This window comes from Podarcis bocagei, assembly GCF_964188305.1.
Source record: "Podarcis bocagei genome assembly, chromosome: 7".
In the NCBI taxonomy this organism is placed as follows: domain Eukaryota; kingdom Metazoa; phylum Chordata; class Lepidosauria; order Squamata; family Lacertidae; genus Podarcis; species Podarcis bocagei.
In genome coordinates this window covers 53,021,916-53,049,734 of record NC_138132.1, presented here as the reverse complement: position 1 = coordinate 53,049,734, position 27,819 = coordinate 53,021,916, and the positions used below count along the sequence as shown (strand labels likewise).

The following is a 27,819-nucleotide window of genomic DNA, read 5'->3' as shown; positions in this document are numbered from 1 at the left end:
TGCCGCCGTGCTCGAAACCCGGGTCGTCCCCGAAAATGTCCATGTCCGTCTCTCCCGCACTTCCTCCAGGCGGCGTTGCTCGGCCGGAACAGTCCAGCCACTTCCTGCGGAACTGCTCCTCCGGCCTATCGTCCCACCAATACGAGGGTTCTGAGACAGATCCCGAGGGTGACCCCTCCGGGGAACGGACGTCTCGTGTTGGTTCCTCGTCCGAGTCGAACCCCCTGAACGTGCTGTCCGAAAGCGTGGGCGTGAAAAGCCAGTCGTCGAAAAAGTCTGCTGGCATAGGTCTATGTGGGAAGAGGGCATGAAACTCGTCTTTGAGCAGAGGTTCGTCCAAAGCGTAGCCCGGCACCCAGCTGTTCGCACTGGCCGGGGTGCCCTCCCTGGCGAGAAAGTATTCTACTCCCTCTTCCCCCCATCTGGAGTCCAAAATCTCCGTGACTTCGTTGATGCGCTCCTCCTGTGCCACTCCCGCGTGCCCCGTTCCTTCTCTGAGCGGACTCGGCGCCGTTCCGGGTTCCTGGAACCTGTGCGGTGCCTTGTAGGGAGTGAGCACCGATCTGTGGAACACCGGATGCATTCTGGAACCCTCCGGAAGCGCCAGCCTGAAAGCCACCGGGTTGACCTGCTCTTCGACTTGGTATGGCCCCAGTTGTTTATGCCCTAGTTTCTTCTTGGCCAACGACCTGGCCGGCACTGCGTGGGCTGCTAACCAGACCCAGTCTCCCACGTGGAGCTCTTCGCCAACCCTTCTGTGTTTGTCCGCTTGTACCTTGTATGCGTGTTTAGCCAGCTCCAGGTGGCGCCGCAGCTGATCGTGGACTTCCTGCAGTTCCGACGCGAACGCATCTGCTGACTGCGGCTCCCCTTCTCCCCTGCATTCCAGTCCCGGGAAGGTTCTAGGGTGCCGCCCGTTGTTGGCGAAGAACGGCGTGACCCCCGTGGACACGTGCTTCGTGTTGTTGTAGGCAAACTCTGCAAGCGGCAGGTAATCCACCCACGTCGCAGGCTGTTGGTTTGCATAACATCTCAGGTACTGCTGCATGATGGCATTGGCTCGCTCCGCTTGCCCGTTGGTCTGCGGGTGTCTCGCCGACGCCAGATTGATCTTGACGTTTAGGAAGCCCATCAGCTTCTGCCAGAAGTTCGAGATGAACTGCCGCCCGCGGTCGGACAGAATAGACCGTGGCAGACCGTGAACCTTGAACACGTGGTCTATGAACAGTTTGGCGGTTTGCTCTGCCGTGGCCACCTTAGCACACGGAATGAAATGCGCCATCTTGGAGAACAGGTCCACAACCACCAACACTGCCGTCTTGCCCCTTGAGCTGGGCAGATCCGTGACAAAGTCCAGAGCCACCCTTTCCCAAGGTTCGACCGGAGTTTGCAGCGGCTCCAACAGTCCAGCCGGCGGTTTGTGCACCGGCTTTGCCCTCTGGCAGGTGTCACACCTCGCCACGTAGTCTGCGACCTCCCCTCTCATTCCAGGCCACCAGAAATCCCTGGCTACTAATTCCACCGTCTTCTCCTTGCCAAAGTGCCCGGCCGTGGGTGCGTCGTGCAGCTGCTGTAGCACCTTGGCTCGAAGTTCGTCACCCGGCACGTAGATGGCCCCTTTACGGATGAGCAATCCATCTCGTAGCTGGAAACCGTCGGCCGCTGCCTTGCCCCTTTGCACCTCTGCCATCTTTGCTCGTGCGAAGGAGTCCCCCTGCAACGCTCGCCGCACCGCCTCTAGGTCCACGGTCGCCGCGGCGCACGCCCACACTGTCGGTGCGAAGATGTGCATGGCGGCCGCTGGTGTTGCGTCCTCCAGATACTGTGGCTTGCGGGAGAGAGCTTCTGCCATGATGTTGGTGTCCCCCGGGACATACTCAATGCGGAAGTCGAAGTCCGCAAAGAACTCAGCCCAACGTATCTGCCTCTGGTTCAGGAACTGTGCCGTGCGCCAGTGTTCCAGATTCTTGTGGTCCGTGCAAACCTGCACCGTGTGCTTGGCGCCGATCAGAAAGTGCCTCCACGCCTTGAACGCTGCATGAATGGCCAGCAACTCCCTGTCCCATATGGTGTAGTTCTGCTCGGACTTGCTGAGCTTCCTGGAGTAAAACGCTCCCGGCCGCCACACGCCCTGCGGGTCCTTCTGCAGCAGGACCGCCCCCACTGCTCTGTCCGAAGCGTCTGTCTCCACCCTCATCGGCATGCTGGGGTTGACATGAAGCAACTGCTCTTCCGACGCGAAGAGACGCTTGAGGGCCTGAAAGGACTGCTCCGCCTGCTCTGTCCAGATGAACTTCTTCTTCTTGGAGCTAAGGGTGTCAGTGATGGCCGCCGTCTGCATCGCGAAGCCCTTGATAAACTTGCGATAGAAGTTCGCAAAGCCGACAAACCGTTGGACCTCCTTCCGGTTGCGTGGGCTCTTCCAATCCAACACTGCTCGAACCTTGGCGCTGTCCATGGCGAGCCCCTTGTCAGACAGCTTGTAGCCCAGAAAATCCACCTCCGGCACGTCAAATTGGCACTTCTCCAGCTTGGCGTAGAGCCTGTGTTGCTTTAGCCTGCCCAGCACTTCCTTGACGTGCTTGTCATGTTCTTGCTGCGACTCCGAAAAGATCAGGATGTCATCCAAGAAACAGACGCACGTCTTGTAGAGAAGTCCCGCCAACACGTGATGCATAAATGCTTGAAAAACGTGAGCGCCATTTTGCAGTCCAAAAGGCATAACTCTGTATTCGTATGTACCCAGTGGCGTGAACATGGCTGTCTTCCACTCATCACCCTCCCGCATGCGAATGAGGTTGTACGCCCCCCGCAGGTCCAACTTGGTGAACACCTTTCCCTTCCGTACCTTCGCCAGGAGGTCGTCGATGCGGGGCATGGGGAAGTCCGACGGCTTGGTCACACTGTTCAAAATCCTGTAATCCACTACGAGTCTTTTTTGGGGCGTGTCTCGCTTCTTAACAAAGAATACAGGACTGCCCCCCGCTGCCTTAGACTCCCGGATGAAACCGCGCTCCAAATTATGATCGATGAAGTCTTTGAGTTCCTGCAGTTCGTCCTCAGACATGGAATACAGCTTCCCTTTAGGCAGCGCCGCCCCCGGCAGCAGGTCAATTTTGCAGTCATATGGTCTGTGAGGGGGTAGCCTGTCCGCCTCCTTCTCGCAGAAAACATCCAGAAATTCTGCGTACTTGTGGGGAATCGCTTGCAGCGTGCCTAGCAGCAGCTGTGACTCCTCTTCGTCTCCTTCCTGCCTGGGTACGATGCAGTGTTCAGCACAAAAGGAAGAGCCGAAGACCAGCTGCCTCTGGAACCAAGCCATCGTTGGGCTGTGCTTGTCCAGCCAACTCATGCCCAATACAATGGGCGTGTCAGACAGTTGAGTGACGTTGAAGCTGATGACTTCCCTGTGATTCCCAAGTCGCATCACCATTGGTGGCGTCTGCTTCACCACTTGCCCCCCTAGCAGCTCCCTGCCATCCACCGTGACAACCTGCAGGGGCAGTGTGGCCGGCAGCAACTGCACAGCGTGCCTGTCGACAAATTCCTGCCCTATAAAGTCCGCGTTGCTGCCGGAGTCGATGGTGATTGGCACGTCCATGGTGATTCCATTGGGCAGCTGGAGAGATGCTGTGAGCCTCACTACTGGTTTGGGCGGGAGGGGGTTCACTGGCTGTAAAATTTCTGGGGACTGCGTCACTAACACGTCTGGCTGGGCCCCAGTGCCTCTTCCTCCAGCCAGACATCGTCGTTTCCCTGCTGTGGTCCTCCCTGCTGCGTTGCTGCAGTCACCATTGCTGAGGCTGCAGTAAGCTTGTGGGGCCTCTGGGGACACTCTTTCGCCATATGCCCTGGCAGCTCACAGACGTAACACTTCCTGGTCCCTCTAGGAGGCTTCGCCTTCACTGCTGCCGGTGCTAGGGCTCTGGTTGCTGACTGAGCCCTTGCACCTCCAACCTCCATAGGTTCGGCTCCTCCTCCTGGCGGAGGCGTGGATTGCGCCCGCGCTGCTTCTCTGGGAAAGAAGGAGGGGCCCCCGGCTGGTTCGCGCCCTCCACGTCCTTCGTCCTTGCTCCACGGACGTCCTTCCAGCCTCACCCCCACAGCCAGTGCCCTCTGAACGACCTCCTGGGTGGTTCGGGGTCTCTCCCCCCTCGCTATCTCATCTTTAATCGAGTTGTGCAGTCCCTCCCAAAAGAGGTCTCTTACAGGAGCCGAATCTCTGTCCCATTCCAGGGCGCTGACCAAGGCGAAAAAGCGGGCATGATACTGTCTGACGCTGGCCCTCCCTTGTCTCAGCCCATGCACCTCCTTCCGTGCAAGATCAATGTCAATACTTGATAAGAAACACCCATCCATCGCTTTAATAAAGGCATCCGCATTCTGGAGCGCCGGATCGTTATCTCTCCATAAATTGCGCAACCATGCTTTCGCCTCCCCATGCAGATGGGACATGATGAACCCCACTCTCTCCTGTTCATCTCTAAAGTCTTTATGTAACAGTTGCAGTGCGCACAGTACGTCGGCTCTAAAGTTGGGATACTGTTGCAGGTTCCCATCGAAGTGAGAGAGCAGCCCGCCTGTCCGTCTCGCCAACCCAATTCCCTCCTGCCGGGGTGTTTGCTTTGCCAGTACGTCTAACCTGACCTGGAGATCCCTGCAGGCGGCCGCTGCCTCGTCCTCTCTCTTCCTGGATGCAAGAACCTCGGCGTTCAGTTGTGCCACTGCTTTTCTGAGGTCCTCTATCTGCTGCTCAGCCGTCATGTCTCCTGCCGTTCGTGAGCTCGCTAGTGGGCGCCTGTTTCCCTCCCCTCCTCGAGGCTGCAGATGCCCACAATGTAGAGACGGAGCCTACTGTCAGAGCTGCTTCCAGATCCTAGCTCACAGAGGATCACGCTAGCCAGCGGTCATTAAGTAAAAGTCTTTATTGAATTACAGTTTCCATTCTCACGCTGCTGTCTGCAACTCTACGTCTACTAGCTAGATCGGCGAGGCTCCGTCTGAGTCTCCGCCCCGTGCGCACCAACTTAATATCCTAGCCTTGCTCCACCTTTTCCTCCTGACTGTCCTCCTCTGGGTCCCTCTACCCCCCGGGGCTTCTTCCTTCCGGGATTCTTCTGACGCTGACCCGGACCCTTCTGCCTCCTTGCGCCGGGCTTTAGGACCTGGTTCCCTTTCGGGGCTGCTCACTGCGCCGCCTTCCTCTGCATTTGAACTTGGCGCGCGCGCCCAACCTTCCACTTTCCTCTTAACCGTTTCTTCGCTCCCTGATGGAGGTGTGGCCACTCCTGACTCCTGCCCTCCCTCCTGTGGTGAGCTGCCAGCGCTTCCCCCCTGGCTCCTTTCCTCTTCCCTGCTTCCTGGCGGTGACGCTGGTCCCGATTTCCAGCTGCTCCCCCCTGAGTCTCCTCTGGCTCTATCTTCCTGGGGTGCCTCCCTAGACTCCCCCCTTGCCCTGGCCACTGGTGCTCCTTTCTGTGAATCCTCTGATTCACTGGAAAGACTGGGAGATCTCGGGTCGTCGTCATCACTCATCCTTTCCTCTGTCTCCTCCCCTTCGCTCTCTGTTTCCTCCCTTGCCCGTGCCTCTGCACCTAAACCCCTGACAGTCACGCACAGGAAGGAGTTAGAAATCTTGTGAATCATTGTCTATGAGGGATTTAGAAATGGCAGGAATTTAATTGTGGGTATAGGAGGGAGTGTTTCAAGCTGAACCCAAGAAAGGCTCATGGAATCCTTAATAAAAGGTACTAATCACTTCAGCTGAATAGCAATACCTTAGATTGGGAGAAATTTTGGTAGAACTGACATCTTCACAGCCATGATGCAGCCCAGCATTGCTCTAAGGAGCTCCTTTTGCTATAAAGCTGGCCATGGTTTTGCCTTTGAAGTTAACCTGCGCAGTTGGGCAGACACTTCTCCCCAAATGATGGAACCCTCTATAACCCACAGCAAAATCTGAGTGAGTGGAAATTCATTAAATCTCTGAGGTGGGAAGCTTTAAAGTCTATGAACCTGCTCCTTCAGAGGAAGGGCTGCCCCTCCCAGATCAGATCACGCACCCAATTCTCAGACCTGGGAACCACCCACCCATGACACTTTTTCTTAACATGACTCAGCGTCAGTTTATTGGCCTTCATCCAGTCCATCACTACTTCCAGGCACTGCCTCTCCTGATTGTGACAGAGTGGGGAGAGAGAGAAAGCGCTTGTGTGTCATCAGCATACAGAAGACACCGTCCTCCAAATCGCTGGATGACAGCTCCCAAGGGTAATCCTCCCACCTCCTTGCTGTCACTCCAGAAGAACACAATGGCCAACTGTGTCAAAAGCCTCTAAGAGGTCAAGGAGAACCAACAGGGTCACAGTCTCCCAGTTTCTCGCCTGATAAAGGGTGACTAAGGCTGTTTAAGTGCCCAAACAGGGCCTGAAACCAGAATGGAATGGATCTAGATACCGCTAATCTGTTTTTTCCAAGTATACCTGCAGATGCCAGGCCAGCACCCTCTTGATCATGTTGCCCAGGGAGGAAATATTAGAGAGTGGATGGTCATTTTTTGAAAACTCTGGATTCAGGCAGGAGATCTTCATAATGAGGCATTGGCCCATCCAGTCAATCCCTTCAGCTATAATGAGCAGGGATCAAGAGATGGTGGATTCAGCCTCATTGCTGCATCCTGTCTAAATCCTCAGTCTGTAAAAACAGAAACCAATTCCACGAGCTGTGATTCAGTGGTGCTTCAGGGGCCTCCAACAAGCCCAAACCAATTGTGGCATCGAAAACAGTATTAATGTCACACATATTACCTCAGGCTTTCCTGTTTGCTTGCAGCAGGAGTCTTATTATTCAACATATTTTCTCCCCCCCCCCCCAAATAAGATAAAAGGTTTTATTCTTTTGTTTTCTTCATGGCTGCAAACATACAATTTTAATCACACACCTAAACAAAGTAGAGGGTTGTTGTTGCTGTTTTGGCCTGTTTTTGCTTTAAAATATTATCAGTGAAATATGCTAGAAGAAGAACAAAGGAAGGGACAGTTCAATTACACTAAAATATTAAAATGTAAACATTCACATTTTATTTTATTTCTTATTGCATTTATATTTCAACTTTCCTCCAACAGCTCAAGGCAGTGGGGTATATGGTTATCCCTCTCCACTCTTTAGCCCCAAAACAACCCTGTGAGGTAAGTTAGACTCAGAGACACTGGCCTAAAATGCCATAAAATAAAATAAAATCTTGTTTCCTATGACCTGGTTAAGAAATGGGAGACCTGTGGTCCTCAAGACATTGCTAGGCTCCTGTTCCCACCATCTCTGGTCACTGGCTATGTTGGCTTGAAGCCTTAGTTTAGGGGGGATTCATTTGCCCGCTTGCCCAGGACCGAGGAGAGCACAAAAGCACCAAAGAAGCAACCTCCTCTTCAGAGAAAAGAGTTTATTGAGATCTGCGCAGAGGCTGCCAGTGGAATCACTTCCAAAGACTGGCCGCAATACATGGCATTTGGCAGGCATTCTTATACTGAAGGTACACCTTTCCCTTCACCAATCACCAATCACCAACCAAGCATTTTACCTTAAGAGGATAATCACGTTAAGCAAGTTCCTCACCCATTTCCTTGTCTTATTTGGTAAGCCTTTTCCTTGTGCCTATGTGGCTTCTCCTATTATCTACTTGACCAGTGTCACAAGCCAAACCTGTTTAAGCAATCTATATTGGAATCTAAAGCCAAAGCTGCTCAGGCAATCTATATTGCAATCTATATTGTGACAGGGCTAAACCCTCCCTTCCTTCAGGCTGATGCTGATGGGAACTGGAGTCCAACAGAGAATCTGGAAGGCCACAAGTTCCTCATCCCAGTCTTGGTCCAACACTCTGGCAAGAGATAAAAGGAACATGAGATAAAACAACTGGAACTTCTACAACCATCTAAAAACAATTATAATACAGCCCTGGACTGGGAAAGAACTCTGCTCAAAAAGCTTGCTGAAAAAGGAAGATCTTCTGCGGGAGTCAAAAAGGCAACAGACAATGGGCAGTCAAATATTTAATGGGAGGCAGCAGTGGGCCTACATTTTGGGGACTTTGAAGCTGGAACTGTTATGGGGGCTCCTTTGCAACCAGGAATGAAGTCTGTGTAACTACTGTTAGCCTCTTCAATTGAGTTGTTTAAAACAACCTTTACAACATCTGGGCTACCGACTCTCAAACTTTGGGATTGTTGAAAGATATATAACAAAAATTAATCAATTTGAGCCATGTGACTCAAATTGGGTCTACTAAATTCCTTTTTTTAAAGCAATGTGGACTTAGGTAGTTTCTGAGGTTTAGGGGCCCTGAAGATTAAGTTTCATTACTTCCATAGTAAGTAAAAGGAAAGGAAAGGACCCCTGGACAGTTAAATCCAGTCAAAGGCGACTATGGGATATGGCGCTCGTCTCGTTTCAAGCCAAGGGAGCTGGCATTTGTCCACAGACAGCTTTCCAGGTCATGTGGCCAGCATGACTAAACCACTACTGGCACAATGGGACACCATGACGAGTGCCAGAGAGCACAGAAACACTGTTTACCTTCCTGCCACAGCGGTACCTATTTATCTACTCACACTGATATGCTTTCAAACTGCTAGGTTGGCAGAAGCTGGGACCGAGCAATAAGAGCTCACCACCGGAGCGTGGATTTTAACCGCCAAGTTTCTGATCAGCAGGCCCAAGAGGCTCAGTGATTTAGAACTCAGCGCCACCCGCTCCCTTCCATAGTATAGATCTGCCTTGATGGGAGGAAGTTCTGAAACCCACCTTCTAGATAAGGTGGGAACTGCTGTCAAACCGTGTTTACCATACCTATTTCATTAAGTTGGCACAGACAGATGCCATGGTCCATGGTATCAAAAGCTGCTGAGAGACTGAGAAAGAACTCTCCCTGTCTTTCTCCCAATAAATGGAGAAGGTGATTCAGATTCATAGTCAGGCCTGAACCCAGACTGATTCTGGGTGATATTGTGTGAAGCTAGTAATATGACAAGTTGACTATTTTTTTCCCATTCTCATAGCATCACTATATCAGTGAAAAAGGCAGCAAGCAACAGAAAGGCCACTTCATGCCTTTAAATTATGATGTGGCTTTTTCTTGTAGATTGTGGGCATAATTAACAGAATTGCCTCCACCTCCACTTCCGCTTCTCTGACCTGCATTTCTACAACCACAAGCCTTAATTTGTGCACACTTTGCAAACTGTTCCTTTTGAAAATGGAGTTCACGACTCTCTTGTGGTCTTCAATTTCACATTGAGGGGAAACAGACCAGGAGTGTGTGGGTGTGCATAGGTGAAGTGCTACGTGCAGCAGTTTTGCTTGTTTGCTTTTAAAAGTATTATATACTTTTGGCCCTTACTTGGACTTGGACTTTTTACAAGCTCCCCCCCCCCAAGGAATTTGATATATAGCAGTCAATCCTGCAAACTCTGTGGTACAGCATATAATGCAAATTATGTATTTGTGTGCATGTTTGCTCAACACTTGGCAGTTAAATACCCAATCCAACAATGTCATTTTCATGGAAATAGATCAAGGCACCGGGAGTGAAAGTTGCTCACTGGGGCAAGATGGTCTGAGCATATTACACAGATCCTGTCCTGACTGTACTGGCTGCCAATTAGCTTCTGGGTCCAATTCCAAGTGCTGGTTTGGACCTATAAAGCCTTAAACGGCTCAGGACCATGATACCTCAAGGACTGCCTGTCCCCATAAGAACCAACCCAGATTCTGCATTTATCATCTGAGGCCTCTCTTCATGTGCCCCCTCCATGAGAGGTCCGGAGGGTGGCAACTCAGGAAAGGGCCTTTTCTGCAGTGGCTCCCCATTTGTGGAATGCTCTCCCCAGGGAGGTTCGCCTGGCATCTTCATTATACATCTTTAAGTGCCGGGGAAAAGCTTTCCTCTTCAACCAGGCCTTTGGCTGATTATGTCCTTTGTTTTCTTTGTTTTTGCTTTTATTATGTGCTATGTGGCTTTATTCTGCATTTTTACGATGTGAACTGCCTGAGGATCTTCGGATGAAGGGCTGTATACAAATTTTAATAATAAAATAAAAGTATAACGAAGGAATCAAGCAAACAAATACACATGCTTCGTTCCAGAAGGGACACACATGGAAACACAGAATGCGAGTCATCTAGCTCAGATCTGTCAACATAGACGGCCAGCAGTTCTGCGGGGTTTCAGGCAAGGGGTCTTATTACACCCTACCTGGATATACCAAGGAAGGAAAAGTGAACTTTCTGGATGCAAGGCAGGTGTCCTCTCTAGCGCTCAGCTACGCCCTTCCTCAAGAAACATAGGGAGGTCAGTCTTCCTATACTGAGTCAGAGCATTGGTCCATCTGTATGCCAAGCAATGCTTTACCATGGAGGTGCAGCCCTTTCCAAAAGGGCAATCATTGCCTTTCCTGCTGGGTTGTTGTCGTTGTCCTGCTTTTGTTAAACTATAGTGCAAGAGTGCTCCTCCAGATGTCAAGGATGCATTAACGCTGGGGAAGCATTACAGTACAACTAATAAAGCAGAATGATGTATTGACTGCGACTCCTATCAAATGTAACTGATCTGTAGAAAAGACTTTACAACTTGAAAAAGACAATGCACATACTTTTTAAAAATCTTTAATAAAAATTAGTTTTTTAAAAAAGAGTGGCGTATTGATCTTCAACTATACATCCATCATAATGTACCACTGTTGAATCGACAGCATGTTGCAGGAATACACCTGCAAAAACCCACCTGTTTGGAGGGGACTGTGGTCTAACTACTGAGTAAGCTTTGCACAAGTAAATCACGATGAACCCTGAACAAAAATGTCATTTGGAGGCACCCCCTAAATATCTTCTTCTGTTTCATCCAAAGGAAGCAAAACTCTTCCGGGACTTCTGATCGCTGGGAGAGGTATGGAGAGCTTTACAGGATGTGGCAACAAAGGCTGGATAACCATATGCCAGGGGTAGCAATTGAACTGGATTTCCCGCACTGATGGGTTTGGACCAGGTGATCTTTGACGGCCTTTCGGGTTCTGTGATTTCTGTGATGCTAAATTATTGCATTACAGTGGTACCTCGGGTTAAGTACTTAATTCGCTCTGGAGGTCTGTACTTAACCTGAAACTGTTCTTAACCTGAAGCACCACTTTAGCTAATGGGGCTTCCTGCTGCCGCCGCGCTGCCGGAGCCCGATTTCTGTTCTTATCCTGAAGCAAAGTTCTTAACCTGAAGCACTATTTCTGGCTTAGTGGAGTGTGTAATCTGAAGCGTATGTAACCTGAAGCATATGTAACCCGAGGTACCACTGTATTTGCAGGCATCATGTCGCCCCATGAGCTTCGCTGTACCAAAGAGCGGGTTGAGCACATTGTAAAATTAATTTGCAGAGAGAGGCACACGGAGGACGCAATCAGCCCCCCCCCCCCGCCTCTGGTTTCTGCGCTTATTTCAGGGGCACCCAGCTACCTAAGCAACAAAAGAGTCTTGCTGCTTCTTTAAAGTCTAGCAGATTTATTGCCATCATCCTCTCTCTCATGAAACAGACCACAGCAAGGCTTGCAAGCTGTTTAGCTGCACAATTACATTCACAACGAATGTCATTCACACACACACACAAACTAGAACGCTGGCTTTTTTTTGGGGGGGGGTAACTTAAGTTAAGAGAGTAAAGAGTGTACCAGTCACAAAATGCGAGTCTTAAACAGAAGCAGCCTCTCTGAAGCCCTCGCTCCGCCCCCCAGCCCGGAGTCTGGGGCGGGGAGGAAGAAGGGAGCTCTCCTTTCCGCGCCTGCTGCTGCTTTTCTCCCCACACACTGCTGCAACCCAGCAAATATGTACAGGCTGGATGTAACGGAGACTTTTGCCGGCCTCAGCCTGCCTGGCCATCTCCACACACAGGCGTCCCTGAACTTTGCCAGCACTTTCCCGTTCTGCAGCACTGATGTCCTCCTGGTTACCTACCCCAAATCAGGTAAGGGCTGTGTGAGGCAGGGCAGTGGAGGGAAAAGCCCCTCAGAGGCTCACGGACCTCCTGCCCTCCTTTCTGTCTGCAGCAAAAGCATTGGGCTGAAACAGGAACTTAGGGAGTTGCTTTATTCTGTGTACAAATGGCTAGCTTGAAACATAGCTAGGTCACCCTCCTTCTTCCTTTTTATTTTAATTACCATATTAATTTACCCAGTGGCGTAGCGTGGGTTGTCAGCACCCGGGGCAAGGCAAGTAATTTGCGCCCCCTAAACCGTGGATTTGCACCCCCTAACTCGTGGATTTGCGCCCCCTAACCCTAACCCCCAGATGTTGCACCCGGTGCGGCCGCCCCCCTGCACCCCCCACGCTACACCACTGAATTTACCATTTACTCGAATTTAATGCTCACCTTTATTACGTTGCAAAAATCGAGGGGTGCATTAGATTCCATGGCGCGTTAGACCTGAGTAAATATGGTAGGGTTTATTTAGGGGAAAGCACATCAGAATGGGGTGTTTTGCAAGAAACAACAGGTTAAGTACAGGTTAGATATGGATTGCGGGTAAATGAGTGTGTGTATACAGCCTTGGTCAGACCACTGGTCTACTGAGCTGATGGGGCCCTCCAGGGTTTCAGGCAGGGGTCTCTCTCTCCCAGGTCTATCTGGAAATGCTCTGGATTGAAACTAAGACAAGCTCATGCAAAGCAGATGTTGTACCCCTGAGCCACAAAGATCTCTTAGCTGCATAGGAAGCTGTCTTACACTGTCAGAGCTTGGTCTGTCTAGTCCAGTGTTGTCTTCTGTGACTGGCAGCGGCCCTCCAGGATTTCAGTGAAGGTTCTGTCCCAGCCATACCTGGATATCCTGGGGATTGAATCTGGGCCCTTCTGTTAAAGGACTCCTCTTCCTCTTCCAGAACTACAGTTCCCAGAGTGGTTTAACAACCAATCCCTCTTCACAGGGAACTCTGGCAATTGTAGCTCTGTGAGGTGAACAATTGGGAGAATTGCCTCCTAACGACTTTTAGCACCCTTAAGAAACTTAACGAAACAGGACTCTTTGGGGGAAGCCATGACTGTTTAAAGTGGCATGATTCTGTTTTAAATGTGTGGGGCAAATGTGTACTTAGTGTACATTTCTCCTAACATATGTATGCAATTTTGCTTTACATGAAGGCTTTTGCAAGCAATTCCCCCCTCATAGGCATCTTTCTATATTATTCTCATTAGTATATGGAGTTTTAGGCACACTTTCACTTATGTACACAGTTTTGTGTTATATTTTATTGTACTCTTACCAAGTAACTCAAAGCAACCTACATTAAAACCAATTAAAAACAACAATAACAACCTAAAACCACAACAATTCAAATAAAAGACTAAAAACACAAACGAAAAGGCAGGACTACAAGCCCTACCCCACGAAAAGAGGCCATGGTATCCTCAAATCAGAGGGCAAAAATCCAGGGGGGGAAATAAAAGTCTTTGTCCAGTGCCTAAAACAGTATGAAGATGGCACCAGGTGTACCTCTCTGGGGAGAGCATTCCACAAACAGGGGGCCTCCACTGAAAAGGCCTGTTTGTGTGTTGTCACCCTCCAAGCCTCCTGTGATGGGGGCACACAAAGAACTGTACACTTTATTTGCTTAGAAAACTGCACTGCAAAATTGAGAAAAGGACGGATTTCAAAAGATACCTCTGTTTTCATTTGCACTCTGTTTGAGATGTGCAGATTAGAAAAGTTTGTGGTAAAATGCAAACCAAACCAAATGTCTCACCCATCCTTAGATAGTGTGATAACTTTTTAAACAACCAGGAGCCTTCCTGTTAGGTATTTTAGGTCAAGATCTGCCGAAAGAGAAAAGGACATTATTTATGTATGCTACTACAGTGGCAAAAACTGGAAGACTGGAGAAATTCCAACAAAGGAACAATGGCAAGAGAAATTGATGAATTATGTGGAACTGGCAAAATTGATGGATAGACAATGAGAAAAGGACAACAGTGACTATGAAAAAGTGTGAGAACCTTTTATAACATATTTGCAGAAACAAAGAAAAAACATTGACTTGATGACAGGATTTAAATAAACACTCCCATCTTTATTGATAGAGAACATTTAAAATAATGAAGAAATGATATAGTGGATTGTAAGAAATAGCAGTATCCAATAAGGGGGTAACAAACCAGAAATGGAAGCTGAGAGAAGCCCAGGAGGGAAGGGGTGAAGATGTGTAATATGTATGTTATTGATATGAGATGTTTGTAATGACAGAAAAGAAAGTTAATAATTTATTTTTTTTAAGATAGTGTGATAACTTTGAGTGTGGGAGATATGTGTTGTCTAGTGAAAACCCAGGCAGTGCAAAGAGGAAGTCCATCTCAATTTTAATCATGGACATCACCTGGAACATTGGGTTACTCCAAGTTCATAGCAGTGGGCTGGTCCCAGCATCACACTTTGGCCTTCAAAGTTCCATGGAACCAGTGGCCTAACCAGTGGCTCAGTTTTGCAACAGGGTGGTGACTCATTCTGTAGTTCCCTATCACCTCCCTCAACAAACTTTTTGATACTCATACCTGCAGTGAAGGATGTGGTGTCAGAATGTGGCCACACCACTGTATAATTCAGCTTTGCTAAAAGGGTCCGGCAAATTAAACAAATTAATCCGTTTCTGATTGGTGTGGGGAGAAACAGGACATGCTCAGCTCACCTGTTTTTTTCCTTTCTGGGATGCCTCTTGTTTTATCATGGAGACAAGATTAGGCAGTTTGTAAAGTGGTAGGCCAAGGGGCTCCTTAAGCTAAGAGATTTCCCCCCCTAAATGGCAAACAAGTTAGAGGGGAGAAACTGGAAAGTGCATTGAAAAATGTGTAGTTTAATTGCAGGGGTAGGTGGGTTGCACTTCATATCCAGCTTGAATACCGCTAGACAAAGATGTATGGAGTGTTAGGAGAGGGGTATTACCTGTGGTGGGAGACATGCCATGCTTCTTTTGGGGTAGTTTGTCCACTTTGATACCCATCCTGCACTCTGCGCTGAACTATGGCTCCTACAAGCTGTCAACATGTGACAGTGGCCACAACCCCAGCAACAGCTTTGATGACTGGCTAAACCAGATGAGGGTAGCTGATGGGTCTCAAGTCCTCATTGATCTAGGGACTTCCCCTGCATGCAAAGACAGGCTCCAGCTGATTGAGTGGACAAGACCAATAGTGGGTCCAATGGTCAAGAAGGTGGTTTCTGCACGTGCTGTAGAGGGAAGTGAGGGGCAGCTGGAGCTCAGCCTGGGAAAGTAGCCCATCTTGGAGAAGGAAAGCATGAGAGATGAGGCAAAGTTCTGATGACCAGAGGGTGATAATGGTTGTGGCTGAAAGTTGAAGGGTCTGCATGGAGTTAAGACTGACAGCATCGAAGGCCTTCAGATTCCTAAGCAGTCCCGTTCATCTCTGTGCTGACCTACCCTTTGAAGTCAAAGTGATATGTGTCAAGTTGCATTGTCTTTCACTTCCACCCCCCCCCCACTTTTCTCTGGACCTTGAGCCAACAGGTCATCTCAGATGTATCTTCTGAGAACCAAGGGGCAAGTCTGGCTTCTTGGTTTCTCCAACTAATTAGTGCTGTAGAACTCAAGAATATGCTTCCCTTAATAAACATAAGCTTTCTTGTTTTATAGTCCCAGTCTGAACGCCTTCCATTTGAAGGTGTGCTCCAAAACAAGGATTCCTTTCACTAAACTTCTGGTATTGCAGCAAACTCCGTTGGCTGACACAAAATTTGGTTACAATATCTGAAGCAGTATCCAAATGCGTGGCGAACGGACTGATGAACTGCTTTCCAAAATATATAGTAGAGACTACAGAAATGAATTTAACAAATAGCAAAATAAAAGAAATTCTTTACCCTCTCCATATCTGTGTTGAGCCTCAACAGTCTCTGCTGGACTGGTACCAATGATGAGAAGCTGAAGCAGAACCACATCTGGTAATAATGACAATGAGGCCACGGACTCACTGAGAGACAAGTGGGGAGCAGTCAGCCCAAGAGTTTTCCAGTATCTGGATTAGAGACTCAAGGAAGCCTTTCATTTGTGCCAATGGGAGTTTCCACTGAAATGCAATAGCAGCTTTAGAAGCCCTTATTTTTGTTGTGGACCTTGGCAGAGAGAGAAAGAGAGAGATGGCTGCATAAACACCATACCTCTAAAGCATATTCCCACACTGCCCAAAAAACCCTTGTAAGTGTAAGGGTGCTGGGAATTGTAGTTCCTTGAGGACTAGACTACAGTTCCCAGAATTCGTACGTGTTTGTGTGTTTTAAATGTTTGGTATGTATGCAGAGAGGGAGAGGGAGAGAGAGAGAGAGAGAGAGAGAGAATGTGTTCAGCTCTCCTCCCCTCCTCCCAAAATGTCTGCCAATGAGTTTCCATACCAGAAACGACTGTAGACATATAACAAGTTATTCATAATTGTTGGATTTTCTACAGCAAGGGAACATCTGGATTAAATGTATAAAAAGTAAGGGTTGGCATTTTGATGATGATGATGACGACTTGTGAACATTGCCAAAAAACACACACACACAAACTGAACCAATGCCACAGCAAACTCCCATCTGGACCTGCCCCCAGTCTATAAGAAGTGTCTAACTCATGCTTTTATTCTTTGAATGACATCAAATGAATAAGCTAACACAGGCTGCATGCACACCATGCATTTAAAGCACAAGATCTTCCCTCTAAAGAATTCTGGAACTATAATTTACCCCCCCCTCCCCCGGAGCTACAATTTCCAGCAACCTTAACAAATGACAGGTCCCAGGATCCTTTGGTGGAAGTCATGTGCTTTAAATGTGTGGGGTGTGCACATTCACAGTTTATCTCATCCATACAATACAGTTAAAGCACATTTAAAGGGCATAGCTTCCTCCCAATAATATTGGGAAATGCAGTTTTTAAGGGTGCTGGGAACTGTTATTCTGTGAGGGATGAAACTACAGGTCCCAGGATCCTTTGGTGGAACTCATTTGCTTTAAATGTACTTCACATGTATAGTGTGGATGTGACCAAAGGTGGACCAAAGACTGCCTTCGGTAGTCTGTAACCTTATTACACCTATATGAATAAGCCTTCTTCCTTGCAACAGAAACAACTGCAGTCCTTATATTTAACAAGCCTGCCATTTATGAGGTTGTCCCTGGAGGTCATGCAGTGGTTGGAGGTCAGAGGCCTTCCCCTGCTGATATTCTTGTCCTCCCCTCTAGGCACCACCTGGATGCAGGAGATCCTGACCTTAATCTACAGCAAAGGAGACCCTCAGCCTGCCAAGAACATCCCCAACTGGACCCGGAACCCATGGCTGGAGCACACTTACTTCTCAGAGATTCTCCGGGAGACAGAAGGACCTCGCCTCCTCACCACCCATTTGCCCTACTGTGTGTTATCAGCTTCTCTGAGGAAAGCTAAGCCCAAGGTATGTGCAAGGAGATCCCATACTTGGCCATATAGGGCTGGCCCTACCGTTAGGTAACTGTCTCAGGCGGCAGATGTCCGGGGGTGGCAGCAGCAGTAGCAGCAGCCTTCATGGCTGTTTCCTCCTGAGCCCCTTGGCCATTCCCTTCTGTTGGAACATAAGCAGCTGCCTTATTTCAAGGCAGACTATTGTTCCATCTGGCTCAGTGTTGGCTGCATCAGGCATGGGGAAGCTCAGGCCTCTCTAACTGGCCCCTGGGTCCCTCCCCGCAGCACACCAGCTCTCCCTAAGCCACACCCCCTCACTGGCCCTGCTGCACACCCTCGTTGGGTGTTTTTGCTCAGCAGGAATATATCCTTGAACTCTTGCTTGGCTGGATAGAGAACAGAGAAGGGAGCGAGAATGTGTGTGGAAACTATGCTACTGTTCAAAGGTAAAACTTGCACCCCTTTGCCCCACCCACTTTTGCCTCTTGCCACGCCCACCACTGGCATGTGGCCCCCAGAAATCTCCCCAGAAGGGAATGCGACCCTTGAGCCCAAAAGGGGTTCCCCACCCCAAGTCATTAACACTTGGACTGCCAGCAGCCCTCCAAGATTTCCCACCAGCCATTTTAATTTAAGGAAACTTATTGGCAACCAGCAGCCCTCTCAAAAAGATAAGAAGAAAGATGGGTTTGACTCTGTATGGTCTTGATTCATGTCATTTATTAACAACAGTACAGCGGGATTCCTTCTGTCTCAGTCACAGCAGCCACTATGGAGAAATTATCTTAACACTTTAGATTGAAGAATACACTGTGGATGTGAGTTTAATCTGTAATGTAAAACATTTTTCAAGTCTGTTTTGATGTCATGTGGATGACTGCATACAAGACTTAACATGTGTACATGTATTTGTCCTGGAAGACAACACTTTATGTTTTGTATTTTATTTTATTTTTTACAAATTTCATTAAAGTTTGTAAAAGGGAGGGGAATAAGAATATAGGAAGAGCCTTGCCTGCTTAGGTTGCATGCACACCATACATTTAAAGGACACTTCCTCCGAATAATCCTGAGAGCTGTAGTTTGTTAAGGGTGCTGGGAATTTTAATTCTCTGCAGGGTAAGCTACAGTTTATCCTGGAAATGTGCTTTAAACACTATGGTTTGTATGCAGCCTTAGATGGCTTTAAAATTTGGAGTTAAGACAACTTCAAGGGGGATAAGGCTATCCGTGGCTACTATTAGTCATGATGGCTCTATGCAGTCTCTAGATTCATATATTGTATGCCTCTGGGCACCAGTTCCTGGGGAACAACCGCAGCAGGAGGGTCTTGTTTGTGGGCTTCCCAGAGGCACTGAGGTGGCCATTGTGGGGCTGGTTGGTTGGCTCTTGTTATGGAGGGGGAGGAAAATGGAGGGGTGCTTTTCATCCTTTCCACCTGGGCTGTGTCGTGTTGACCTACATGGCGTGTGCCTTCTGCCTCTTCATTTGCTCCAGCAGGTGATCCACCTGACCAGAAACCCCAAAGATGTTGCTGTGTCCTTCTATCACTTCTGCAGGATGGCCAAATTCTTCCCTGACCCTGGCACCTTTGATGAGTTCCTCCTCAACTTCTTGGATGGCACAGGTGTGTGAGTCAGGTGGGGCATCTCTGCGTCACAGGTGTCATTTGGGCTGCCTGCCTAACAATGCCTTAACTCAGTGTTTCCCAACCTTTTTTGGGCAAAGGCACACTTGTTTCATGAAAAAAATCTCAAGGCACACCACCATTACAGCCCCGTGACGTCAGCGCGCAGCGTCACGCCGGGAGGGACATGAATTGCTAGCAAATTACATAATCACCTCCTTGAGGGCTGGCTCATCTTCTCTGAAGGCAGAACCCCATTAATTAACAGCACAGACTCACACCATAGCCAAGACGAGGGGGGAAAACCTCAGTCATGCACAGTCATGCACATGTGGGCAGCGGCGTAGCGTGGGTTATCAGCACCCGGGGCAAGGCAAGTAATTTGCGCCCCCTAACCCGGGGCGAGGCAATTAATTTGCGCCCCCTAACCCGGGGCAAGGCAAGTACAGTAATTTACTCTCCCAAGCAGCAGCAGCAGCGAGGCTTCTCTTTCCCGCGCGCTCTCCTGGAGCTGCCTCTTTTCTTTCCTTTTTTCCCTTTCTCCAAGGCTTTTCGCTTTCTCTCCTTAATTGATTCCTCCTCCACACCGCAGCGTTTCCTGGCTGCTCCCCCCCTTCCCCTCTCTCTCCTCCTCGCTCTGCTTGCCTTGCCCTGCCCTGCCTGAGGGCGCCCTGAGGAGACTCCGCTCTCCTTTTTGACCAGGCGAGGTGGAAAAGTCTCTTCCCACCCCCTCGCCAGACTCCCTGCTCGGCTCGGCTCACTACCCAGGCGGCCAGTGGAGAGAGAGCCGCAATTACCATAAAGCTCCTCTCCCTCCGCTTCGCCAAGCTGTCAAAGCCCCGGCAGCAGCGGCAAGGGCAGCAGCAGGTGCAGCCAGACCCCCGTCAGCCAGCCAGCCCGCCCGCCCGCCCGCCCGCCCGGCTTCCTCTCATTTTTTTGCCTGCGGCAGAAGGCTTCGCTCTCCCCCTTCCGCGACCTCCTCGCCAAGCCGAGCGAGCGCGGGCTCCCTAACCCGTGGATTTTAGTAGGGGCAGAGAGCTGCTAGTGCGAGCGCGCCCCCCGCCCATGTTGCGCCCGGTGCGGCCGGCCCCCCTGGCACCCCCCACGCTACGCCACTGCATGTGGGGGCTAAATGAGGACGAAGACCGGGCAGAGAGCAGGGTTCAAATCACCCCACCTGGCCAGGACAATCCCTGGGTGCTCCCTTGGGCCACTCGCCTGACCCACCTCGCAGGGCTGTTGTTGCGAGGATAACACGGGGAGAACCACGCGCGCCCCCGGGAGCTCCTTGGAGGAGAAAGCGGGCGATGAATGCAATGCACGAAATATATGAGAGGCGACCAGGTTTTGCAGGTGAGGGGCCCCCGCCAGCCTCCGCTTCCAACACCCGGCGCAACGACGCCGAAGTTTCCCCCCGGGCTCGGCTCGGGGAGCAGCGCTGCTCCCCCCCCGGCTCCCCTTCGCCCTCCCGGCTCTCTCTGCCGCCCACTGGGGACCCCCCTCACCTGCCAAGTCCGGAGCGCCGGTGGAAGTTGCATGCATGCATGCAGGGCGCCGCGTTGCCATTGCATTGCACTGCACTCCATGCAACGCCTGCACGCATGCATTGCCTTGCACGCCCGCCAAGGGGTCTCCCCGCGGTCCGATGAGTCCCCTCCGGCGCGGATGCAGCATTGCAAAAATAAAAAACCCCCGACGCAGCCCTACCTGGGGGGCAGCCTCCGCCGCTCCGCCTCCGCGGGGATCCCCGGGCTCCATCCTGCCGCCCGATCTCCGCGGGGGCGCAGGCAGGCTGCGCGGGGTCTGCGCGGAAGAGCCCCTGCCCGCCCGGCCGCCGCCGCTGCGCTCATTCCATGGCCGGGAGAAGAGCGCTTCAAACAAAACGCCCGGCCTGCCAGGCCACGCTGGGAAATGTAGTTTGCGCACCCCGCGCGGGCGCGGAGCCCAAGGGCGAGGGGACTACGGATCCCGGCAGCCCCCGCGCCAGGGACGGAGCGGGAGAGGCCGGGTGCAGGGATGGAGGGACGGGTGGGCGAGCGAGTGAGTGAGTGGCAGCCGCCAAGCCTTGGCCGAGAGCCAGGAAGGGCCTCCCCGGAGGAGGAGGAGGGAGGCGCAGAGCGGGAGGGAGGGAGGGAACCCCAGGGGTCATCTAGTGACGGCGCCCCAATCGAAAATTTGACTTAAAAAAAAATATCTTTCGAATTTTTTAATTTTTCCCGCGGCACACCAGGCAACATCTCGCGGCACACTAGTGTGCCGCGGAACAGTGGTTGGGAAACACTGCCTTAACTATCATGGCTTCAATCACACACACACCCCAGAGCCACCTGGGAATATGTAGTTTTGAGATGGTACAGATACTTCTACCTAATAGAGAAAGGGCGAAAGTTCAGTGGTCAAAGGTCCTGGGTTCAATTCACAGCATCTCCAGAAGAGACGCATGCCTGAAACCCTGGAGAGCCTGTCAGTGTAGCCCAGGGGTGGGGAACCTTTTTCTGTCTGAGAGGCACATTCCCTTTGGGTAACCTTCCAGCGGCCTGAGCACCAGAGCCCTCTCCCTTCCTGTGTGCTTTCCAGCAACTGATATTTCAGAAGCATTACTGCCTCTGACTGTGGAGAGCCATATTCTCTATGAATGTGTCGAGTCCTCTTTCAAAGCCGTCCACCACTGTCCACTTTGAGAGCGAGATCCATAGTTTAATGCGCTGCGTGAAGAAGTCCTTTCTTTTGTCTGTCCCGAATCTCCAAACATTCAGCTTCATTGGACATCCATGATCTCTAGCATTGAGAGAGAGGGAGTAAAACATTTTCTCTATCCACTTTCTCTGTGCTCTGCATAATTTTATAAACTTCAGATCTTGCTCATCTGTTCTCTAAACTAGTTGCTGGGTCATTTCTCTTGGCAGCAACACTGTGCCCAGGGTGTTTCCTAGGGCAGCTGGGTGCGCTGCAAGACACAGAGTGTCATGGAGACCCCAGTCACCTTAAGTTGCAGAGGGCCCTATCCACAGTGTACTGGGCCCTGGAAAACCTGTTAGCATCCCATTCCTCAGAGTAAGCAAAAGGCAGAGTTTGTATTTCCCACCTCTGGAATCTGGCCTGATTTTGAAATTGTACCTTTAAATTAGCATATACAAATTTTATGCAAATTTGCACTGTGGGCCTGTGCCCTGGAGTCATTTAAATACCCAGCAGCACTGAAGGCTGGGCCCATAATGATGCTACCTGCAGCAACAGAAATTAAGTTCCCTACAGTGTCATCATTGCTGCTAAAAAGCCATGAGGAAACTCATAAAAGCTGAGATTTAAGGTCACAATAACACAGTAAAAGAACATATAACTTCTCTCCCTGTGTGCTATCTGGGATCTTTGCTGCTACCAATAGTGCCTGCTTGTAAACCTTACATTTGCTCACATTTTTATTTTACTCTGGGATCTCTAGTGCTACCAGTACAATCTTAGTACTACTACAACTTACTGCTTCTATTTGGAATCTCTAGTACCACTAGAAGTGTCATATTATTACTACAATCTGGGATCCCTACTGCTACCAGTAGTGCCTTTTTCTCTTTGCAATCCAGTTTGTTTGTTTTTTTGAAAAATAAATAAATAAAAATAAAACATTTGGGGGCAGTCTGGCCTCCATTTTAAAACAATTTAAAATAGTAATTGAAATTCTTACACAAATATGAATCCATAATAAGCAGCTGTTTGATTTCTGCCCTCTGAGGTTTGTACTGAGATTCCAGGAGGGTCACTCTAAGGGAATGTAGCTTCTTAAATTTCCAGCTGTGTTAGCTTGGATACCTTCCCGAACTTCTGCCCTTTTAATATGAGCTTATGAAACACTTTTCTAGCAAACACCCACAGGACAGCAGAGGTCAGGTTTCCCTTTTGATCCTAGCAAAGTTCACTGCAGTTTGCAAAGCCATGGAGCTGTGTGATTTTAGTCATTGCAAAGTGGCAGTTCTGAAAAGCAGAACCACTAAATAAACCCAGCTTCTAACTTGCTTGAACTGGTAGTTATTGAGACCACCTTTATTTAATCAGAAATCCAGTTGAGACAGCTTGCTGTGACAGAGAATAGGAAGGATCCTTGCACCTATGGAACTTCTGCCTGTCACACCACTAATGTTAAAGGCACAGTACACTTTCTATTCTATTCTATTCTATTCTATTCTATTCTATTCTATTCTATTCTATTCTATTCTATTCTATGCGGCAACTCCAACTGTGCCAGATCACTGGTTTTGATTCTTCCTATTTTAGATGGGGAGTCTGTTCCCTGCGTTACTAGGGGAGATTTGTTGATTCAGAGCAACATTGCACACTTTGTTATTTACTTTTGCTTAAATGAGCCAGAGCCACTGGATGGATTAACCACATTCTGAAATCTCAGCAAAGGGCATGAGGGTGGAATGGACCCTACCCTCCAGGGAGACCTGTAGACTGGCTGGCTGGCATTATTGCAGGGATGGAAAACATCAGACCCAGAGCCTCTCTATGTGGCCCTTGGAACTCTCCCCAGTCAAACACCCCCCACACCAGTCCCAGAGTGTTTTTGCTGGGCTGGAATGTGTCCTTGAATTCTGATCATGCCACTTGCTTTTGTGGATGGAGGTTAGAGCAGTGTTTCCCAACCGGTGTTCCGCGGCACATGAGTGTGCCGTGAGACATCGGCTGGTGTGCCGCGAGATGCCTGGAGGGAGGCGGGCGAGTCGGGCGGCGAGAGGCGGGGCGGCGGCGGCGAGGAGAGGCCGCGCCTCCTGCTGCTGCCTGGCGCTCCTCCTCGCAGCCGGCAGCGCTGCCTGGGCGCCTCCCCGCGACTCTGCCTCGCTGGGTTTGGTCTCCCAGCAGAGACGGGTCACACGCGCACCTCCCTCCCTCCCTCAGCCTGCGCGGAGGAAGAGCCAGAGAGAGGCATCGCTCCTGCGCGGCGGGAGAGGGAGCAGCCGGAGCGGTGCCCCTTGAAATCTTCACCCTGCCTTCTTCTGGAGCGACGGAGAGCCTCTTAAAACTCGTCCGTCCGCTTCTCTCCCTGCCAAGAGGCGTCCAGCAAGCCGGCTTTGCCAGCGGAGCCAGCCTTGGAACAGACCCATCCGTCAAGCGGGGATTGTGCGTCCTCCTGGACAGAGTGTAAGCAACCGGGTTTAATTTGAGTTACGCGGAACTCCAGCGCTCAGGGCGGGAGTTTAGGAAATCCAATCGGGTGGCGCCGCTCTTCCTTGGGACCCCATGGGGAAACACTGGGGACCTACTTCTAAGCAAACGGGTCTACACGTCTCTCTGCCCCCCCCTTTAACCTTTAGCTTCAAAGCCAGAGCAAACCGAGGCTAAATCCGTATTTACATAGGATAGCATAGAATACTTAATACTGAACCAGTGGTCCATCTCGCTCAGGATTGCCTACACGGACCGGCAGCTGCTCTCCAGGGTTGCAGGCAGGCTCCGCGGATTGAACCAGCGACCTTTTGCGTGAAAAGCAGGCGCTTTGCCCCCGAGCGAGGGACTGAGGGGGGAGGGAAAAAACTTTCACTTTCGTGTGTCCCTCCCGGCGTGACGCTGCGCGCTGACGTCACGGGGCGGGGCTTTAATGGTGGTGTGCCGCGAGATTTTTTTTCAGTAAACAGGTGTGCCGTTGCCCAAAAAAGTTTGGGAAACACTGGGTTAGAGCGTTGTGTGTTGAAAGTAGCCTACTCTGTATAAAGGTAACATTTACAGTCATAACCTCAACCACTTTTGCATCTGGTCCTGCCACTGCTGCCATGTGGCCCTCGGAAGGTCGCCCCAGACTGAGAAAGATTAATGCAATGTTGAAGGCAAAGACACTGCTTTCCCCCGCTGACCCATCTCTTCTGTCCTGTCCCACACAGTGCACTATGGCTCCTGGTTTGAACACACCAGAGGCTGGCTCAGCTGCAAGGAGGAGTTGGATGTTTTCTACATCACCTACGAGGAACTGCATCAGGTGATTTCCCCTAGCCCAGGGGTCAGCAAACCTTTTCAGCAGGGGCCGACCCACTGTCCTTCAGACCTTGTTGGGGGCCGGAATATATTGGGGGGGGGGATGAACAAATTCCTATGCCCGACACATAACCCAGAGATGCATTTTAAATAAAAGCACACATTCTACTCATGTAAAATCACGCTGATTCCCGGACCGTCTGCGGGCCGGATTTAGAAGGCAATCGGGCCAGATCTGGCCCCCGGGCCTTAGTTTGCCTACCCATGCCCTAGCCCCCCCCCCATGATATGGGTGGTTAAGTTGATGCAGCCTTATCTGTGGGCCTTTTGTTTGGAGAGCAGGTGGGAAGTCTTGGTTTGGGAGGGTGGGTGTGAGCAAGTGCCCTGGAGTGACAGGTTCTTGCAGGCAGCTCAGGGAACAGGTTGGATGGTGATGCTTGAGGAAGGGCTGCAGATTAGCAGCAGAGACCCTGCTTTGCATGCAGAAGACTCCAGGTTCAATCCGTGGCGTTTCCAGGTGGGGCTGAGGAAGGCCCATCTGAAACTCTGGAGAGTCTCTGCTAATCAATGTATAGACAGTATCAGGGAGCTACATCCCCTGTATTGTTTTGCCATAGCTTAGCAGCAGAGCTCCTGCCTTTCATGCAGAAGGCCCCTGGTTCAATCCCCAGCCTCTCTAGGTAGGGTTGAGAGAGATCCTTGCCTGAAACCCTTGAGTGCTGTTCCCAGTAAGTGTAGACAATACTGAGCTAGGTGGGCCAATGGTCTAACTAGGTATAAGCTTCCTCTGTTCCCTTTTCTAGCTTAAAAAAAAACACCACCAACTTTGCAGAGTAGCTGGACATGCTGCAAAGCTCAGTGCCAGTGAGACCCTGGGCACCTACCCATCTTGATTTGCCCGGGGGCAAATGAGTGTCCCAAGCCTGCGCCTTGAGTGTTTTATGTGTCTCTCAACAGCTGGATGTAGCCTGTAAGGTCCAGCTTCTTCCCTCTATTCACTTCTGTGATCCCATGGTAAGGATAAGAGATAACTTCAATTCAGTTTGCACGTTCTGAAACAATACGCAAACTGAAGCAGCAATCTTTTGTAATCCGCGCTTCTCTGAATTTTGCAGCGCAGTTCTCAAGACAAGGAAGGTCCACAAAAATGCACCAACCTGAGTAAAGCTTACATTAAAATGATTACATTACTGAAAATGACATGCATTATATTAAGAGAAAGCCGCTTTGCAAAAATGTTTATATTAGGCAAAATTGCATAGAAACGTGTGTGTATTGGGATTCACAGCTAAAATGCCGGTGAATTTTCATTCTTAAAATATAAATCTCACACTAATGCAGAAATGCACAGAACTGAACTTAAGATTGGGAAAAATGAGGAACTAAAATGGATTTCCTTGCCTGCCCTTTCCCCAGGATCTGGAAGGCTCTGTGGAGCGACTGAGCGCCTTTCTTGACTGCCCTTTGCAACCAGGCCAGATGGCTTCCATCCAGAAGCATTGTAGTTTTGCTTCCATGAGAAACAACACCATGGTGAATGGTACACTCGTCCCTCATGAGATCATGGATCCAAGCAAGAGCCAGTTCATGCGGAAAGGTGGGTGGGGAGACAAGGAGGGCTGGGCGAGTGGGAACTTCTGCAGCAAAGCTGCTGCTCCCTCCTCTGTGCTCCTTCAAAACAAACCCAGTATTAGTTTGCTGCAGTCTGTGGCAGAGTTTCTCCTGCATGTTCCCTCTCAAAAGCCTGCTCTGCAGTAACTCAGAGCAAGGCTGCTAGTGTGGCTGCCCCTGTTCTGCAGAGCACCATTCCTGTCGAGATAAAACAGGCATCCACTATCTGCATTTCCCACACTCCTCAGTCACTAATTGCTGCCTCTGGCCAGATGTTGCTGGACAAGGTGATGTCTGCTGTGCTCTGACCCAGCCAGACAATGCCTTTGTGTTCTTCTTAGGTATTGTTGGAGACTGGAAGAACCACTTTTCCCCACTGCAGATTGAGATGTTCAACAAGAAGTACCAGCAGGAAATGGGAGACTGCTGCCCGTGTTTCATGGACTGATGGCAACATGATCCAGGAGCCAAGGGATTATAGCCAGCTGGGGATTCCCACTGTGTTCAAAGAACCAAATCCTACAGACCAATGGTGGGTGTATGGGGACCAGCTTGCCAGAAAAGGGCAGCCACTGGACAAAGGCTCTGCAGGGACCTTTCCCATGCCAGATGAAATGTGAACGAGCTCCGATTCAAGGTCGTCACCCACATAGACAGAAGCTGTCTACCTCCCATGACCTGGTGTCTACCTTCTGTAACCTGGTGTCCTCCAGATGTTTTGGACCAGAACCCCAATCAACATCAGCCAAGTTGACCATTGATGTTGATGAGAGTTGGAGTCTGAAACACCTGGAGGGCCCTCACCAGCAATGAAGATCTTTTGCCTGAGATTCCTGTTACCTGAGGTCCTTTAACCAGAGATGGATGAGATTGAAATGGGGATCTTCTTCAGAGAAGCCACATTCTCTGCCAATGAGCAGGGGGTGGTTGGGAAGGCTCTGTGGGGAGTAAATTACCAGCTTACCACTCTTTCAGGGGTGGGAAACCTGATCCAGGCCCTCCGTATGCTGTTGGACTCCAGTTCCTATCAGTCCCAGCCAGGGTGGCCAGTGCTCAGCAGTCTCTTAAGTAGTCAGCTGCCTGTATCCAGGACTCAATAAAATGTTTTATCAGTACCATCTTGTGTGTATACTAAACATTGCTGGAACTCACAGAAGTAGC

At 50.1% G+C, this 27,819-nt stretch overlaps 1 protein-coding gene across 2 annotated transcripts; it reads left to right on the top strand.

Annotated features, from left to right (window-relative positions):
* Nucleotides 1-11,810: 11,810 nt before the first annotated feature.
* Nucleotides 11,811-27,774, top strand: LOC308590906 (sulfotransferase 2B1-like). 2 transcript variants are annotated; one of them, XM_081201281.1, is made up of 6 exons: nucleotides 11,811-12,001; nucleotides 17,261-17,469; nucleotides 18,954-19,083; nucleotides 24,957-25,051; nucleotides 26,464-26,644; nucleotides 27,000-27,774. In XM_081201281.1, the coding sequence occupies exons 1-6, from the start codon at nucleotides 11,863-11,865 to the stop codon at nucleotides 27,104-27,106; spliced, it is 861 nt and encodes a 286-aa protein (XP_081057407.1). In that variant the 5' UTR covers nucleotides 11,811-11,862; the 3' UTR covers nucleotides 27,107-27,774. The 2 variants fall into 2 exon arrangements, with proteins under 2 accessions (XP_081057407.1, XP_081057408.1); XM_081201282.1 differs by having other exon boundaries at nucleotides 11,812-12,001; nucleotides 18,957-19,083.
* The last annotated feature ends 45 nt before the right edge of the window (nucleotides 27,775-27,819 follow it).

Bases quoted from the DNA above. Each gene is read 5' to 3' on its own strand.
- LOC308590906 (XM_081201281.1), top strand. From the start codon at position 11,863: ATGTACAGGCTGGATGTAACGGAGACTTTTGCCGGCCTCAGCCTGCCT. The intron at 12,002-17,260 runs GTAAGGGCTGTG...CCTCCCCTCTAG, and splicing joins GGTTACCTACCCCAAATCAG to GCACCACCTGGATGCAGGAG. The intron at 26,645-26,999 runs GTGGGTGGGGAG...TGTTCTTCTTAG, and splicing joins GAGCCAGTTCATGCGGAAAG to GTATTGTTGGAGACTGGAAG.